Source organism: Triticum aestivum, chromosome 4A (genome assembly GCF_018294505.1).
Source record: "Triticum aestivum cultivar Chinese Spring chromosome 4A, IWGSC CS RefSeq v2.1, whole genome shotgun sequence".
Classification (NCBI taxonomy): Eukaryota; Viridiplantae; Streptophyta; class Magnoliopsida; order Poales; family Poaceae; genus Triticum; species Triticum aestivum.
This window is the reverse complement of record NC_057803.1, coordinates 496,025,517-496,040,525: the sequence shown is the minus strand read 5'-3', so window position 1 is coordinate 496,040,525 and position 15,009 is coordinate 496,025,517. Positions and strand designations below refer to the sequence as shown.

At 44.9% G+C, this 15,009-nt stretch overlaps 1 protein-coding gene across 1 annotated transcript; it reads right to left on the bottom strand.

Annotated features, from left to right (window-relative positions):
- Nucleotides 1-3,569: 3,569 nt before the first annotated feature.
- LOC123086560 (calmodulin-interacting protein 111) lies at nt 3,570-10,136 on the bottom strand. Its single transcript, XM_044508317.1, has 11 exons — nt 9,777-10,136; nt 9,211-9,372; nt 8,283-9,118; nt 8,015-8,204; nt 7,016-7,223; nt 6,134-6,591; nt 5,306-5,732; nt 4,740-4,820; nt 4,425-4,615; nt 4,115-4,332; nt 3,570-4,025 (listed from the first exon to the last, which is right to left on the bottom strand). The coding sequence occupies exons 1-10, from the start codon at nt 10,071-10,073 to the stop codon at nt 4,162-4,164; spliced, it is 3,021 nt and encodes a 1,006-aa protein (XP_044364252.1). The 5' UTR covers nt 10,074-10,136; the 3' UTR covers nt 3,570-4,025; nt 4,115-4,161.
- Nucleotides 10,137-15,009: the final 4,873 nt, after the last annotated feature.

Sequence of the window (15,009 nt, the reverse complement as noted above, 5' to 3'; positions counted from 1 at the left end):
GCTGCAGTGAGTTTCGTTGGTTAAATTTATGGTCAAATTTAGATCTTGAAAAGCATGATTACACTATATTGTGAAATGAAGGGAGTACTGGATTTGCTTCCAAGGATGGCATGCGAATAAACATTAAGACTGGCACGTCTTTGCTCAGGACAACTTTGTTGACTGACTAGTTCGATGGATTTTCTTTGAATCAAAGGCCCTGAACTGGTTCAAAGGAATAGGAAAAAACACATGAATTCCAATAAAAATGGTCAAATCAAAGTCAAACCCTAAACATTCCCTGAAGTTCAAAAGTCACTATCAATGAATTCCCGAGTATAAGGGGGTGTTTGTTTTCAGGGACTTCTTTGTGTAGAGACTAGAAAAAGTCCCTCTTAAAGACTTTTTTACCAAATGGGAGGGACTTTTTAGGGACTAAACTAGACATTTGGGACTAAATGAAGAAGACTCTCAAAGAGAGTCTTTTTTGGGACTTTTTGGGACTTTTCTAACAATGCCCCTCCATGCATTTAATGGCCCGCCACCCTATGGTGTTGTTTGATTGTTATTTTTCTATATACTAGGGGCAATATGGTCATTTAATCTCTACTTTTAATGGAGCAGTTGGTAGTTTCGCTTTCAGGTTTTTTTTCGTCCCACCACTTTCGTCCGGATTTTTTTCGTAGGTTAACCATCGTAGATTTTTTTCGTCGCCTCCCCCAGTTCATCGGTTTATTTTCACTTCACCCTCTCACACAACGAAAAAACTGAACGGATCAGAACTTTCCATACTGACGAAAATTATTTAGTAATGTCTTTATGCAAAAGAATCAATCACAATCAATTTCTAAAGATCAAATCTAAATTAATTAATCTTCATAACGTTTGTTTCCTTCCGAATCACGTCCATAACTTTCCTTCCTTGTTTGGGCAGAAACGGTTTGGTAGCAGAGATTAGGAAGCTTCCTATGAGTGTAGTAATAGGAAGTATTCTTTTTTTTTGATGATTCGTTTCCATGCATGATGATAATAAATTAGGCCAACATTCACCACTATTTATCAACGTCATCAATCGTATCCATTCCTACCAGTTTTAAGGGAATCTGCTCGCTATGTCTTTTTTAAGGGGATCCGCTCGCTAAGTCGTCGTCACACGTTATTTTCACAAGCAATTCCCCTAAAAAAAGGCGTGGGTATTGGTAGTTGAACGCCCGCTAGGTTTTCCGCCTGTCCCATCCTCGCGCTGTGCCGCCGCCACCCGCCGAATTTCCAGCCGCCCGAGCCCGTTAACTTCGCCAGCCATCGGGTCGACTGCCCCCGCCCCAAACCCCCATCCCCGAGCACTAGCTATCGCCACCACTTGGTAGTCTCGCTTCCAGGTTTTTTTTCGTCCCACCACTTTCGTCCGGTTTTTTTTCGTAGGTTAACCATCGTAGATTTTTTTCGTCGCCTCCCCCACTTCATCGGTTTATTTTCACTTCACCCTCTCACACAACGAAAAAAACTGAACGGATCAGAACTTTCCATACTGACGCAAATTATTTAGTAATGTCTTTATGTAAAAGAATCAATCATAATCAATCTCTAAAGATCAAATCTAAATTAATTAATCTTCATAACGTTTGTTTCCTTCCGAATCACGTCCATAACTTTCCTTCCTTGTTTGGGCAGAAACGGTTTGGTAGCAGAGATTAGGAAGCTTCCTATGAGTGTAGTAATAGGAAGTATTCTTTTTCTTGATGGTTCATTTCCATGCATGATGATAGTAAATTAGGCCAACATTCACCACTATTTATCAACGTCATCAATCGTATCCATTCCTACCAGTTTTAAGGGAATCTGCTCGCTATATCTTTTTTAAGGGGATCCGCTCGCTAAGTCATCGTCGCACGTTATTTTCACAAGCAATTCCCCTAAAAAAAGGCGTGGGTATTGGTAGTTGAACGCCCGCTAGGTTTTCCGCCTGTCCCATCCTCGCGCTGTGCCGCCGCCACCCGCCGAATTTCCAGCCGCCCAAGCCCGTTAACTTCGCCAGCCATCGGGTCGACTGCCCCCGCCCCAAACCCCCATCCCCGAGCACTAGCTATCGCCGCGTTGCCGCCCCAAGCTCCACGCCACCGGGAACGAATCAAGAGCCATCCCGACACCGCCGTCGCCGGCCCAGCACCTCCAGCCTTGCATGGACAGCTTCAATGTGCAGTCTCCCTTGCTGCCTCACCTTCTGCCAGCGCATGCAGCGGCGGGGTTGGACGCGTGCGTGCTTGCTAGCTTGCTCTCTGTGCGTACGTACTTGCTCTGCGTGCGTCCCACCGGCCAATGCGCATGATGCGTGTGTGCCTGCTTTTCTGTATGTGTATGCCAGCGTGATGCGTGTGTGCGTTGCTGTGTGTGTATGATATAGATGGCCCGAGTGTGTGCAGGCTGTGCTCTGCTCTCTGCTGATCTATGTGTTGGTGTTCCTGCTATATGTTCATGTCATACAAATGAAATTTCTGTTAATCTTTTGACATGTTGAGTTGGTTCTCTCTGTTTTCTGAGGGGGTGAATGCAAAGCAGTCTATTAAGCCAGGCACAATTGCTGAGCTAAATTGACAAAAAAATATTGATAGCCATAGTTGTAGTTTAAGTAGTAGCGAGTTGTCTGATATGTATAAAGAGCCCGTTGCAACTGAGCCCGTTACTAAATTGACAAAAAAGGTCGCCAGTGTCACTTGATATGTATGAGAATATTAAATGTATTATTAACATGATTAATATTGAACTCTTAAAGTTAATGTGGCCCCGTTGCAACGCACGGGCGTTCTTCTAGTAACCTCTAGAAAGAGACTAGTGACTTTTTAGTCTCTGCAAACAAACAAGGAGGGACTTTTTAGGGACTAGAGACTTTTTAGTTGGGACTAGAAAAAGTCCTAGGACTTATGAACCAAACAGGGCCTAAGATGTGCATGCTTTGGCAAAGTCTCCAACCCCATAAATATTACTCCCTCCATTCCAAAATACAGTGCGCCCGCGCTTCCCGAGGTCCAACTTTAACCATAAATTTAACCAACGAGACCAACTACAACAGAAGAAAAAATTATATAATTGAAAACTTCTTTCGAGTACGAATTCACTGATATAATTTTTGCTCCCACCGCAATCAGTCTTGGTAGTTAAATTTACGGTCAAAATTAAAGCACGTGGATAGAGGAAGCACTACATTGTGAAATGGAGGGAGTAGTTCATGTGTGATGCGTAAATCAATAACTCTAAATGCGTAGTAATTTGAAAAGGAGGTGCAAGTGAATTGTAAAATTCACGTGTTTCTTGTCCTTTAAAATAGAGATCAAAGGAAACTTGCTTCATATTTCCTTCTGTTCCATTTGTTTGAACCAAAATGCAGAGGATTCTATCCTTTTCATCCCGCGATCACGGGATCTCGAGCAGGGATTCCAAACTCCCCCTGCCAAAACTTCACGTGCGAAAGACCACTCAATGCCATTACTGGTGGGATCAGTTTCATTTGGAACATTTCCCTAAAAAACTTTCATTTGGAACAGGTCTAAATGTGCACAAATTTGAATAGGTGTGACGACCAGCATCTAGCAATCTCTACAGCAAAAAATTCTATACACTCCACGGGTACTCGACTAGCGAAATTGCACAGGCAATTGTTTAGTGATCAGTATCCTCTATTTCAAGAGCTACCACTACAAAATTAGTACTGCTAGATCAGATGGAGATCCATGAAAAGGATGAAACTCATGACATGCACTACTAGCTTTCACCAGAACCAAAAATACAAAAAAGAAATCAGCTGCATGAAATGCTGGAGAAGATCATAGTACAACTGTCAGCATGGATTCCTTTTTCCTATTGTTTGGCAAGGCCAACATGGATTCTTCGGAGCAGATCAGTAGAATCATTGTGAACATCAGGCTTAGATACAATAACCAAGTGAAGAGAAAACGACTGCAGACCAAGCAATAACGCCCATTTCTCTTGCCGATCCCATATCATAGCTGGCACTACCAAAAATGAGGATTGCAGTCTTGTGCATACAGCTTCTGGTATTAGCGGAACCAATAAAGTACAAAAACAACACGTTAGAATTCAATGACTCGAGGTAGTATGGAGAAGATGAGGGATGGCTTACAGTGAACTGCTCTCTGCTATGTACAGACAGAAGAATCTTATGGGCCACTAAATGGCAGGTTCGGTATGTGTTCCGGGCATTGTTGCTTTATCTGTGTCATCAACGAGTCGGCGGAATCGTGCCGCGAGTTCTTGGTAAAACTTCATATCTGATGGACTTACTCGGTCGATTGCCGACTTGAAGTGTGTAGTTGCTACTTCTGGGATGTCAAAGTTCTCCTGGTGGAAATGCAAATAGTCTATCAGCAAGCTTCTAGTGAAAATACATCTACTCATCATGTACCAGAATGGGCAAAGAGCAGGTAGCATACATCAAGAGCAGCTACAGCGGCTTCCCTGCAGACGAGCTTTATGTCAGCACCGGTGTAGCCTTCTGTGAGTCTAGCGAGTTCGTTTAGATTAACATCGTGACTGCAGGGAATGCTGCGTGTATGAATCCGGAAAATATCTTCACGGTCAGCTTCATCTGGTGGCTGAACATCAAGCAGTCTATCGAAACGACCTAGTGCATACATCATTCATTTAGTTGAACCAACATAATACAGAAAGCATTTCATATGTAACCCAAGCAAGGAACAAAGGCCATAAAATACATGTGCATAGTCCGTGTAGTTAAGATGGATGACCTGGTCTCAGAAGTGCAATGTCGATTTTGTCAGGACGATTCGTAGCTGCAATAACAGTGACACCAATCTTTTGGTCCAAACCTGTTGCAATCAGAGTAATTATAAATGGCTAAAACCTAACCAGCAAAGATATTTAACATGAGTCCAAATCGTAGGTTATCAGCATTTCCAACTAAGAATGGAAAGACAAGCAAATAGCACAGAACCAAGTAACTAATAACACAGTAAGATACCAGGGCCTCAATTTTGACTAGTAATTACCGTTAGCCCATTAATGTTAGGTGCTCAGTTATGTGAACACCTTGGTGCAGCAATAACATCCATTTTAATGTATGTAACCTAGGCTTCTTATATAAGATTATTCTGTTACTTGTATCAAGAATGAACCACATGTGTGGAATCAACCAGTAGAAGCTAAAGAAATCGTAGAGACGTCAGATCTAATCTAATTTGCATGCTTGACTGCTTGGTTTGTGTAGCGACGGCCTAATAATCACAAGAGTAACCTACTCCCAAAGGAAGTAGGGAAATCAACCAACAGTCCCTAAGGAAGTACTAAGGCTTACCATCCATTTCCTGTAGCAGCTGACTGAGTACCCTATCAGCAACAGATATGCCATTATTTCCATGGCCACGAGTTACTGCAAGCCCATCTATTTCATCAAAAAATAATATTGCAGGCGCATTATCCTTCGCCTTCGCAAATAATGATCTCACTGCCTTCTCAGAGTCACCGACCCATTTGCTGAAAAGCTCAGGACCCTTAACTGCAAGGAAATTCATTTTTGCTTCAGAAGCTACGGCGCGAGCCATCAATGTCTTACTGCAACCTGGTGGTCCAATCATTAACAATCCTCTAGGAGGGCGGATCCCTAAGCGTTCAAATGCGTCTGGGCATTTCTGTGGCAACTGGATGGCTTCAATTAACTGCTTCTTAATCCTGGCTTGACCACCAACATCCTCCCATTGTACCTTCGGAAGCTCTAGCATTACCTGTACAGGAAATGATGGGAGGTATCATCATTGTGCTATGTTCTACAGATCACACATATTTTACTGATGTTGATGTTTATTTCCCACAAGATAATAACACATCACAGAGCATCTCAACCAACCAAATCAAGAGCACCTAACATTAAACTGGATCATTATAACAGAACTTCATATCATCCTGAACTGTGCATGTTTTAGTCTAGTTTTCACTTCTCGTCGGTTGGAATTCATGACGCGGATATTGACACAAACATATGAAAAGAAAAAGGGAAAAAAAAAAAAGAGAAGAAATGTTTCTTACAAGATAAGAACTATTATGAAAGAAACCACAACAAGTAATAAGAGAAGAAATCTGAAAAAAGAAACACTAAATGAACATATAAGGTGCGTAAAAATGATACCTCACGCATTGCACTTGGTCTAACTTTCATTTTAGCTTGTTCAAAGTCATCTTTAATCACCAACAATAGCAACTCATCTTTCTTATCATTCAGCTCGCTACTTTCTATGATATCACCTCTATTGGTCCAGCTATAATCCTCCGTTGACATGGTTAACTTTGAGAGAGATGATGATAATGAGCTTATTTCATAACCCAAAAGGCCATCAATTTCTTGAATATTAGTCTTTTCTGCATGTGTGGCACGATCACCAAGTGGTTGAGTTGAACTTTCTTTTACACTGATATAACGGCGAAGAGCACTCAATGCAGCCTCGTTGCAGAGTGCAGCTAGATCAGCACCCACGAATCCATGAGTGGCAAAAGCAAGGCACTCAACTTCCTCACTAGTGAGAGAGTGGTGAACTCCACTTAGAAGGAGGTGAAGTATGTCCAGCCTCTGTCCTGGAGATGGTACTCCTGCAAGTGAGCCATTTTACAGACAACGAATTAATCAACTATGAGTTACTTAACAAATTATCAACTGGACAACCGTGTTATTTCAACATTAGGCTTGTCATTGATAATAGTCAGCTTGCATTTGATGCCATCTATAAGCGCATGGCCAACCTCAGTTTACCCTAAGTTATGAAAACAGCTGCTGAAGTGACACAAGTAACAGTATATACAGGGGCATAACGTCTCTTAAGTAGCACAAAGTACTTAGAATGCAAGATAATTGTCATTTCACCCCAAACAGATCATGTTACCACCAAAAAGAATCCTAGATGATTCGGCACATATACTGGTACTGGTTTTAGTTGCACACAATACCTTAAAAGAGAAAAACACTGACCTAGAATAGATATAAAGCTGCGGTATATGAAAAACATCAGAGATCTACCTATTTCAATTTCTTGATCGAATCTTCCTGGGCGCAGTAATGCACGATCAATACTTTCAGGCCGATTTGTAGCAGCAATCAGGATAACACGATCATTACGGCCAATCTCATCCATCAGTTTTAACAGAGTGGCAACCATTCTAAGAGATAACTCCTCGCCTCCATCCTTCCTGGCTGGAGCAATCGCGTCCAATTCATCAATAAATATCTAATATCAATGAAGGTACATATTATCAATCCTCAATATTGTTATAATTAAGAGATAACATACTTCCTCATTGTAATATAGAGAAACCATTGGTAATTAAGTAACTCAATCCATAGGCATAAATAATCAGCAGCTATTGTTAATTAGACCATTCATAAGTCCTCATCATAGTATAGAGAAACCATTTGTAATTACATACTTCATTCAATCCATAAACGTTGATAATCAGCAGCTATTACTAATTTTGATCAGTAATGACAGCTATTACCCAAAATCTACTTCATAAGAGATTTTTGTTTTTTATCTTCTTCAAATAAAATAACAGTGTTAAATCGATTTTAAAATGGTAACTTCACTTAAAATGTAAAACAAAAATTGTAAAGGATGAGGTTCCTCCAAAGATGGATATCCAGTAAAATGCATATAGGCATGTTGAATACTTTTATCAAACCTTTATTTTCATTTTGAACACTAAGGGATAAACATTTGAGAATAGGAATCATTTTAACTCAGATTCCAGAAGTCATGAACAAAAGATTGCTCATTTTTCTACCCATGATACAGGGTGAGGGAGATAATGTTAAGAAATTATGACATTAGCCTCCTAAAAAGGTACTTCCTCCATCCGGAATTGCTCCGTCCAGATGTATCTAGCACTGAAATACGTTTAGATACATCTGTTTGAGCGTCATCTAATTCCGGGCGGAGGTAGTAGTATATTAGAAGTAAGTTTCAAGTGCAGTTGACATGACAATAAAAAGAAGTGGTTGGCCATTAGAAGAAAATCTAACCACAGCAGGTGCAGCTTGCTTAGCTGAAGTGAAAGCATCATACAATGCTTGTTCACTTTCACCGTGATACTGACTAATGATCTCTGGTCCATTGATTGTAAAAAGATTGGCTCCCAGATCATAGGCACATGAAGAAGCAAGAGAGGTTTTCCCTGTTCCAGGTGGACCATAAAGAAGAATACCTTTATACCTGCAATGAACCAACAGTATATTCTTAACTAACAAATAAATGTGTGTGCAATTTAGCAGGGACAAGTTCACACTATACCTTGGTAAATCATGCAAACCATTCCTCGGCAGACTAATTTGATCTGCCAGCGAAAATGAAATCATTTCTTTTACTTTTGCTGATACTTCAGATAACCCACCAAGCCTTTGGTTAGGATTGGTATCTTCATTTCCTGTATCAGCACACACGGAATATTCTGGTGGGAGCCCTAGCTTATCTGACCCAAACTCCTTTGAAGATGACAAATCAGAAAGGTGCACTTTTGTGGTTCTGTTGACAAGGAACAAAGCAGGGGTTTCAACCAATTTACCAGAGACCTCTGCATTAGACATTGAATTGTTTTTCTCATGCACTACATCCAGGGCAGAACCATCTGTTTCTGCACGCAAAACTACAAACATAGATAGTTTCCCGCACATTGGGAGAGGAACGTAGTTTCCTTTCAGTAAGTGCCTACCACCGAGCCACCGTGATGCAGAAGTCTGCAGCAAGTCATTTATTTTATCATCTGCCAATACTGATTTTGCAGTGGCTTGATCCAAGCACAATGAAGAACCACTGTAAGATGCACCGTGATGGGATTCATTTCTGCATGGAGAAGTTGAAGGAATCCTTTTAGGTGACTCCATAACCATCACATTTCTTACAGGATGGCAATCAGACTCTGACTTATTATGGCTGCATGGTGCAACTTTTGGTGGAACTAGACTAAGGTAGAGATCACTGCATTTTATCACCCTCAAAAACTCACCACCATCAGTTTGTTTTGGGGCTTGAGATGTATATAGGGGGCTAATTAACAAAGGACGACCTACTACAGGGTATCCCAGCGTGCAGGCAAGGTCCCAAGAGAGCTTGATGCCATTCTTTTGAACCTGATAAGAGTGACCATCCAATCAAAAACTTTTATAGTTTCGTATTCGCGACAATTATACACGAAGGGAAGAAAGATAACAAAGGCACGTACCTCACATGAAGGGAAAACTTTGGCAGTCACAAAGTTCACCCCAGCTTCATTAGAGATGAGATCATTGTCCACATCAAGATCAAAGAATCTGGTGCACTCCTCCAATAAGCTATCAAGTGGGAATTCATCTAAACTGTTACTACTTGAAGAAATGAGTGACACCTAAGAACAAGGAGACAGAGCTCAGCTGACTTGAACAAAACAACAGATAGACACTGGTAAGCTAAAGTTTTATCTTCATTGGAACCCATGGGAAGCTCGAATGTCAGTTCTACAACCAGGGTATCATAATCCACTGTATGTGTTAATCTTGTTTTCAGCAACAAGCTGTAAATATGATGCTTTGTGGCAGTATTGAAAAACAGTGTGGATCAATCAGCACATATTCAATTGAGCAGATAGAACATCAAGGGGCCACTGTGAGATACATCTACACAGTCAAAGGTCAGCTCACAATCGAAATTTCAATAGCAAGAACTGATGTTACATGGAGCATGGATTGAAGTGTAAAGTCTAGTAAACTAGTTCGGTGCAGAAAGAAATCCTAATTTTGAGGAGGAGCATACAGAGACGAGACACCCATGCCGCAGCCCGGAGCTGGCCATGGCGTCCCCGGAGAGCCAGAGCCTCCCCTCGCCACCACGAATCCCGCCCCTGGAGACCACATCGAAGACGGTGCCGGTGAAACAACCGGCGCCTCCGCGGGGTACGAGCGCCGGGTACCGCGCCGCTGCCGCTGCAGCGGTGGACGGGAGGTCCAGGATGCAGCCGCCGGTGCCTTCACGGGCGCGAGAGAGGGGGGTACGAGGTGACGGCTGCGGGGACACCGACGGCTTCTGCTTCTTCTTGCCCTTCGAAGACATGGCGGCGGTTCCGGCGAGCTTTTGGGGTTAGCTAGGGTATAAGAATGGGAATTTTATTATGTCTCGAGAGAAGTCCATATTAGTACCTCCTTCAAGTCCATATTTACCCTCCCCTGTTGTGGAGCGTCGCCAAATAGGATTTGATCATAAGAAACTTTCAAATTGGAGTTAAATTGAACTAAATTTGCTTAAGAGCAACTCCGACGCGCCACCCGAACGAAAGGCGGTTTGTTCGTTTGGGTCGGCCCGACGGACATTCATGTCCGCTTTCATGTTTGGGTCGGCGCTTGCGTCCAACGCTGACCCGACTGATTCCTAAGGTGGCGCGAAAAAAAAACATAAATATTTTAAAAATAGAAAACATTAATTAAACATTAATGCCGGCCACAAAGGGCGAGAATCCACGAGTCCACATTACATTAAGTACAAACATTTAATTAAGCTAAAAATTAGGAGGCGCGCTGTTTTAAGCGTCCTCGTCCTCGTCATCGGAGCCGGTGAGATCGACGAGGGTTGGCGCCGGGCCAGCCCACCGGAACGCCGTCTCCCAGGCTACGGCGACGTCGTCCGCCGGTGGCTGTACCGCCGCTAGCTGGCTGCGCCACCACGGGCACAACGTTCCTCCTCCTCCTCCGCCTCAGCATCGCGCTTCAGCTGCTCGAGTCGCCCGCCCTCGTGGCGCTCCCCCGCGAGCATGCGCTGCCGTCATTGCTCCAGGTACATCTCCTCGTGGGCCGGCATCACCCCAAACCAGACAGGCGGCAAGCTGACCCACTCGCACACGTACCCGTCCCATGTGTAGCACTCGGGCTTGATGGGGATCGGCGCCGGCTCAGGGGATGGTCGGGCCAGTGGCGAGATGACGCGGTCGCCGGCAGTGGAGAGCGCCATGGCCTCCGACAACCGCGCCCGGTACGCCTCCTCCTCCTCCTCCTTGCGCCGCTCCTCTTCCTCGTTTTCACGGAGGACAGCCGCCAGCGCCGCCTGGTAGGCGGCCTCCGCCTCCTGGTCGTCGTCGTGCACGACGAGGGACCGCGGGTTGCCAGCTTCCACATCATGGACGCCATGATGGCACTGCTCCTCGTGCTCCAACGCGAACCAGACCTCCCACTCGGGAGAGTCTGATGCGTAGACTGGGTTGAGGCGTTGCTGCGGTGTAAGCTGTTGCCAGCGGCGTCGCACCTCCTCCGCGTGCGCCGGGCCGGTCGCGGCTCTGCCGGCACTGGGATCCTCTCGGGATCCAAGTGCCAGTCTTGCGGCAGCGTGACATCGGGGTAGGGGAGGAGGACGCGGTGCTCTTAGTGCCACTTCGCCTGATGCACTGGGACGCTGATGCGCTAAAGTGGTCGGCGGGAAGACGCCGGTGGAGGCGAGGGGAGCGCGCGCTGGGCCGACGGGGGCCTTTCCCCTGTTCTTGCCAGAGAAGAACCCCATGGATAGTTAGGGTTGACGCCAATGGGGGAGCAGAGGGTGGCTAGATGGGGACAGGGCGGAAGAGGATGAGGATGAGGACGGGCCCCTCAAATTGACAAAGGACGCCCCGCAGTCGCTGACGCATGGGCCCACGGGTGTCCCGTGTCATTAATAAAGACGCGGGTGGTAGTTGGCCCGCCGTCACATGGGGACGCGGCAGACACCGAGAGGACGCGCGCGCGTCTGTTTCGCATCCGCGCCGACGCATTTCAGCCAAATTTAGGCTAAAAATGGGTTCGCCTGGACACGATATGAAAATGACCCGGCGCGTTGGGCCATCATTTCTTTCCGCGGCGATTCAAACAGACAGCTGCGGACGAAATGGGTCGCCACACGATGCAGTTGCTCTAAAAGATCAAAACAATAATGTTGGCCTTGCGGAGGTGGTGGCTCTGCACCGAGACGAGAATCCACGCCACATGGCCATTGCCTTGATTGGGGGAGGGGGGTGTGGCACGTATGTCACGTAGGTCATGACCACAGTTGGCTGATGACGATCTCTACCGGAGTGAGATCAACCCATCTCAAGGTTGTGTTATGTACAGTTTCTAAAGTTAAAAGGTGAAACTTGAACCTAATCAAAGTTGAGGGTTGTAAGTTAAACCTTAAGGCAAATTAAAGGGGGTAACATGGACTTCTCTCTTCTTATTTTGTCTTTATATTTATTTATGTGAAAACTGGTGAAGAAATGTTCAAGCTAAGATCCTCCGTATGTTACGGGCATCTCCAACTCCTTACATCAAATCGAACACCCATAACGTTTAGTGGACACGTCCATCGTATTCACAAATGCTCACCCCTGTTTTTTTCTATCTCTGGAGCACTTAAAATAATTAAAGATAAATATCATCCTACATTCATAATCATGTTGTGCAAATATTCCATCAAATTTGAAATCAACTTATTCACACATCCTTTTAGTTCTCACTACGAAGCGCTCGCAAATGCTCAACCAAATCATACCGAAGTTGTTTATGAATTGCTCGATGCCAAATCTGTTGATGCATTCGAATAAAAAATCCTCAACATCGCCAGATTCTGCTCTGGAAGTTCAATAGGATCACCCATGCACTCAAATTCCAAACAGTGGCAAGCTCTATCACCCTCATCCTCTATAATAATGTTGTGCATGGTCACACGAGTTGTCAGCACCTTTCACAACGTCTTTGCATCCCATATTTTTGCTGATCGTCGAACAACTGCAAAACAGGATTGGAGCACTCCAAGTGCTCTCTCCACATCCTTTCTAGCTTATTTTCGTCTTTGGGAAAAGTAATATATTTTCTCCCCATTGGCTCAGAGATGAAGGTCGGTGAAGGATGAATAGAATCACAAAGATTATAGCCGAGTTGTAGTCATGGCCATTGATGGCATAGTTACACAAAGGAGTTTGTCCCGTACACAACCTTGCAAACTTGGGGAGCATTGCAACAGGTTGATGTCATTGTGAGACCCGGATATTCGAAAGAGAGAGTGTCAAATCCAGAGGTCTTGTGATGAAGCTGCTTCAAGAATGATGGTGGGCTTCTTGTAACGGCCCTGATATTGCCCTTGTAGAACATATGTGCAATCCAGGGATCCAAGCATACCTAGCAACCCTCTAGCTTTCGACGATGCCCTTAGCCATGCGATGTATTGGGCAGTTGGTTTCTCTCAAGTACTCTAGTACAAACACCTTGACCACTGCGGGAGAAAATTTGAGCATGGCTTTGAGGCATGTGCTTTCAGAAATCCAGAGGTACTCGTCCACGAACCTGCAGTCGTACCATAGGCAAGCATCATTATGGTAAGTTACCTTCTGGCAACCAGAGAAGCCAATGGTTCCAAAAGCATCCTTATCTCAAGATGAAGTAGTCATCATAAGGCCGTACACTAATGTAGAGGCGATCAAACACAGTTCGGCTCATCTGAATCAATAGCGAAAAAAGGACCCGAAAATTGCATCGGGGACAAACTAGTCGTCCATCAGCATCATATGCCCACTGCCCTTTGTCTATTCATCAGACGATGCCCCCTTGATTGATCCCTAGAAATTGATAAGATACTCCTCCGCACGTTGGGAATATTCAATGACTACACGCATTATCGCATTTCATCCTCATATTCGTCCTCATCTAAGGAGCACGAATCCATGAAGTTGGCGTAGAAGTACCCCCATGGTCGAATCCATCATGTTTACTTCCTAGTAAACAATAAAAACATGAATAAATTCGGCTATGGTACATGGTCGAACACTTGCCGATGCGTGTTCCTGGCCATGGACAACAATGCGCAAGGGAAGGATGGTACCTGGGCAGCGCCCGAACCAGGGGTGGAAGGGAGGCGTATGCAAGTTGGGGTTGGTTCCTGAGTGGAGTGACGGGGGTCCAACAAGGCATGGGTTGTGAAATAGTGGTACAAGAGTGGCATCAGTCTCGGACTACACAGATACATGAGAAGGTCGGAGGGAAGGAGTGACAAAAGCGGGGCTTCGGGCGAGGTTTTTGGTTGGGTCTGGGTTGTCGGACGCCTATGGGGTAAAGGTCCGGATGCCCACTAACCCCCCCTCCATTTTACTTCTAGTGTACAAAATTGTGGTGTGTGGACGGTCCGAGGACGTTTGATGCACGACATTGGTGGGCACAAAGTGTCAGGACCGCACGTTCCGGACGTTTAGCGAAGTTTTGATGGACGACGTTGGAGCAATGCCCTAAAATGCATCGGTTCATGATTCTTGTTAATCATGTTAATCAACAATGAAAAATTGAATCTGAAATGGACCGCATAATGACGCATCAGAGAAATAGAAGGTGTGTTTGTGAAATAGATAGGACTGCATGAAAAGAAATTGCTAAAGCCGAAGGTCTAGTTGCAAAGGAAAAACATGAATCTTAGAGAAATGACGTCCCTGACAATTTGGGACATCCAAACTTAGGTCATCTCCCCTCAAAATGATTGCATACGTCTGAACATAGCTATCCGTGCGTAGTTTGCTAGCCAACACGATACCTCATCGGTCAATGGGCCAGTTCGAATGACTGAAATCTTGTAAACCGGACGCAAACTAGGGTGGCTTTGCGCGCGTCTGGATCGCTACCACGTACGTGTCCGCCACCCCGGACCCACCTATAAACCTCTCATGTGCCCTCTCCCGCATGAAGCGATCACCGCACATTCATGTTGGTCTAGAGCGCAAGCGCCGCATTCATGCCGGCCCAAAGTGGCCGTGACCTCTCGCTAAAGCTGGCATTGAAGCGGTGCGCCAGCCGAGAGCACCACCTGCGCCGTGTCCAAGTCTCCGTGCATGTTAATGCCGGAATGGACGGTATTGGATGACTATCTAATGCATTCAAAATGACTGTTGTCCGCTTGCCGACATTAAATAGGCGCAACGTACGAGATACTCACGCTGTCGCCCGCATTGCCACAAACCGCCACTTGGGCTAGACGACACCCACTATTTAAACGCAGCCTCACCTAGCAC

Excerpts from the sequence above, each read along its gene's own strand:
- LOC123086560 (XM_044508317.1), bottom strand. The coding sequence starts at position 10,073 with ATGTCTTCGAAGGGCAAGAAGAAGCAGAAGCCGTCGGTGTCCCCGCAG. Across the intron at positions 8,205-8,282 it reads GGTTTGCATGATTTACCAAG|GTATAAAGGTATTCTTCTTT; the intron begins GTATAGTGTGAA and ends GGTTCATTGCAG. Across the intron at positions 4,616-4,739 it reads CATTGCACTTCTGAGACCAG|GTCGTTTCGATAGACTGCTT; the intron begins GTCATCCATCTT and ends TGTATGCACTAG.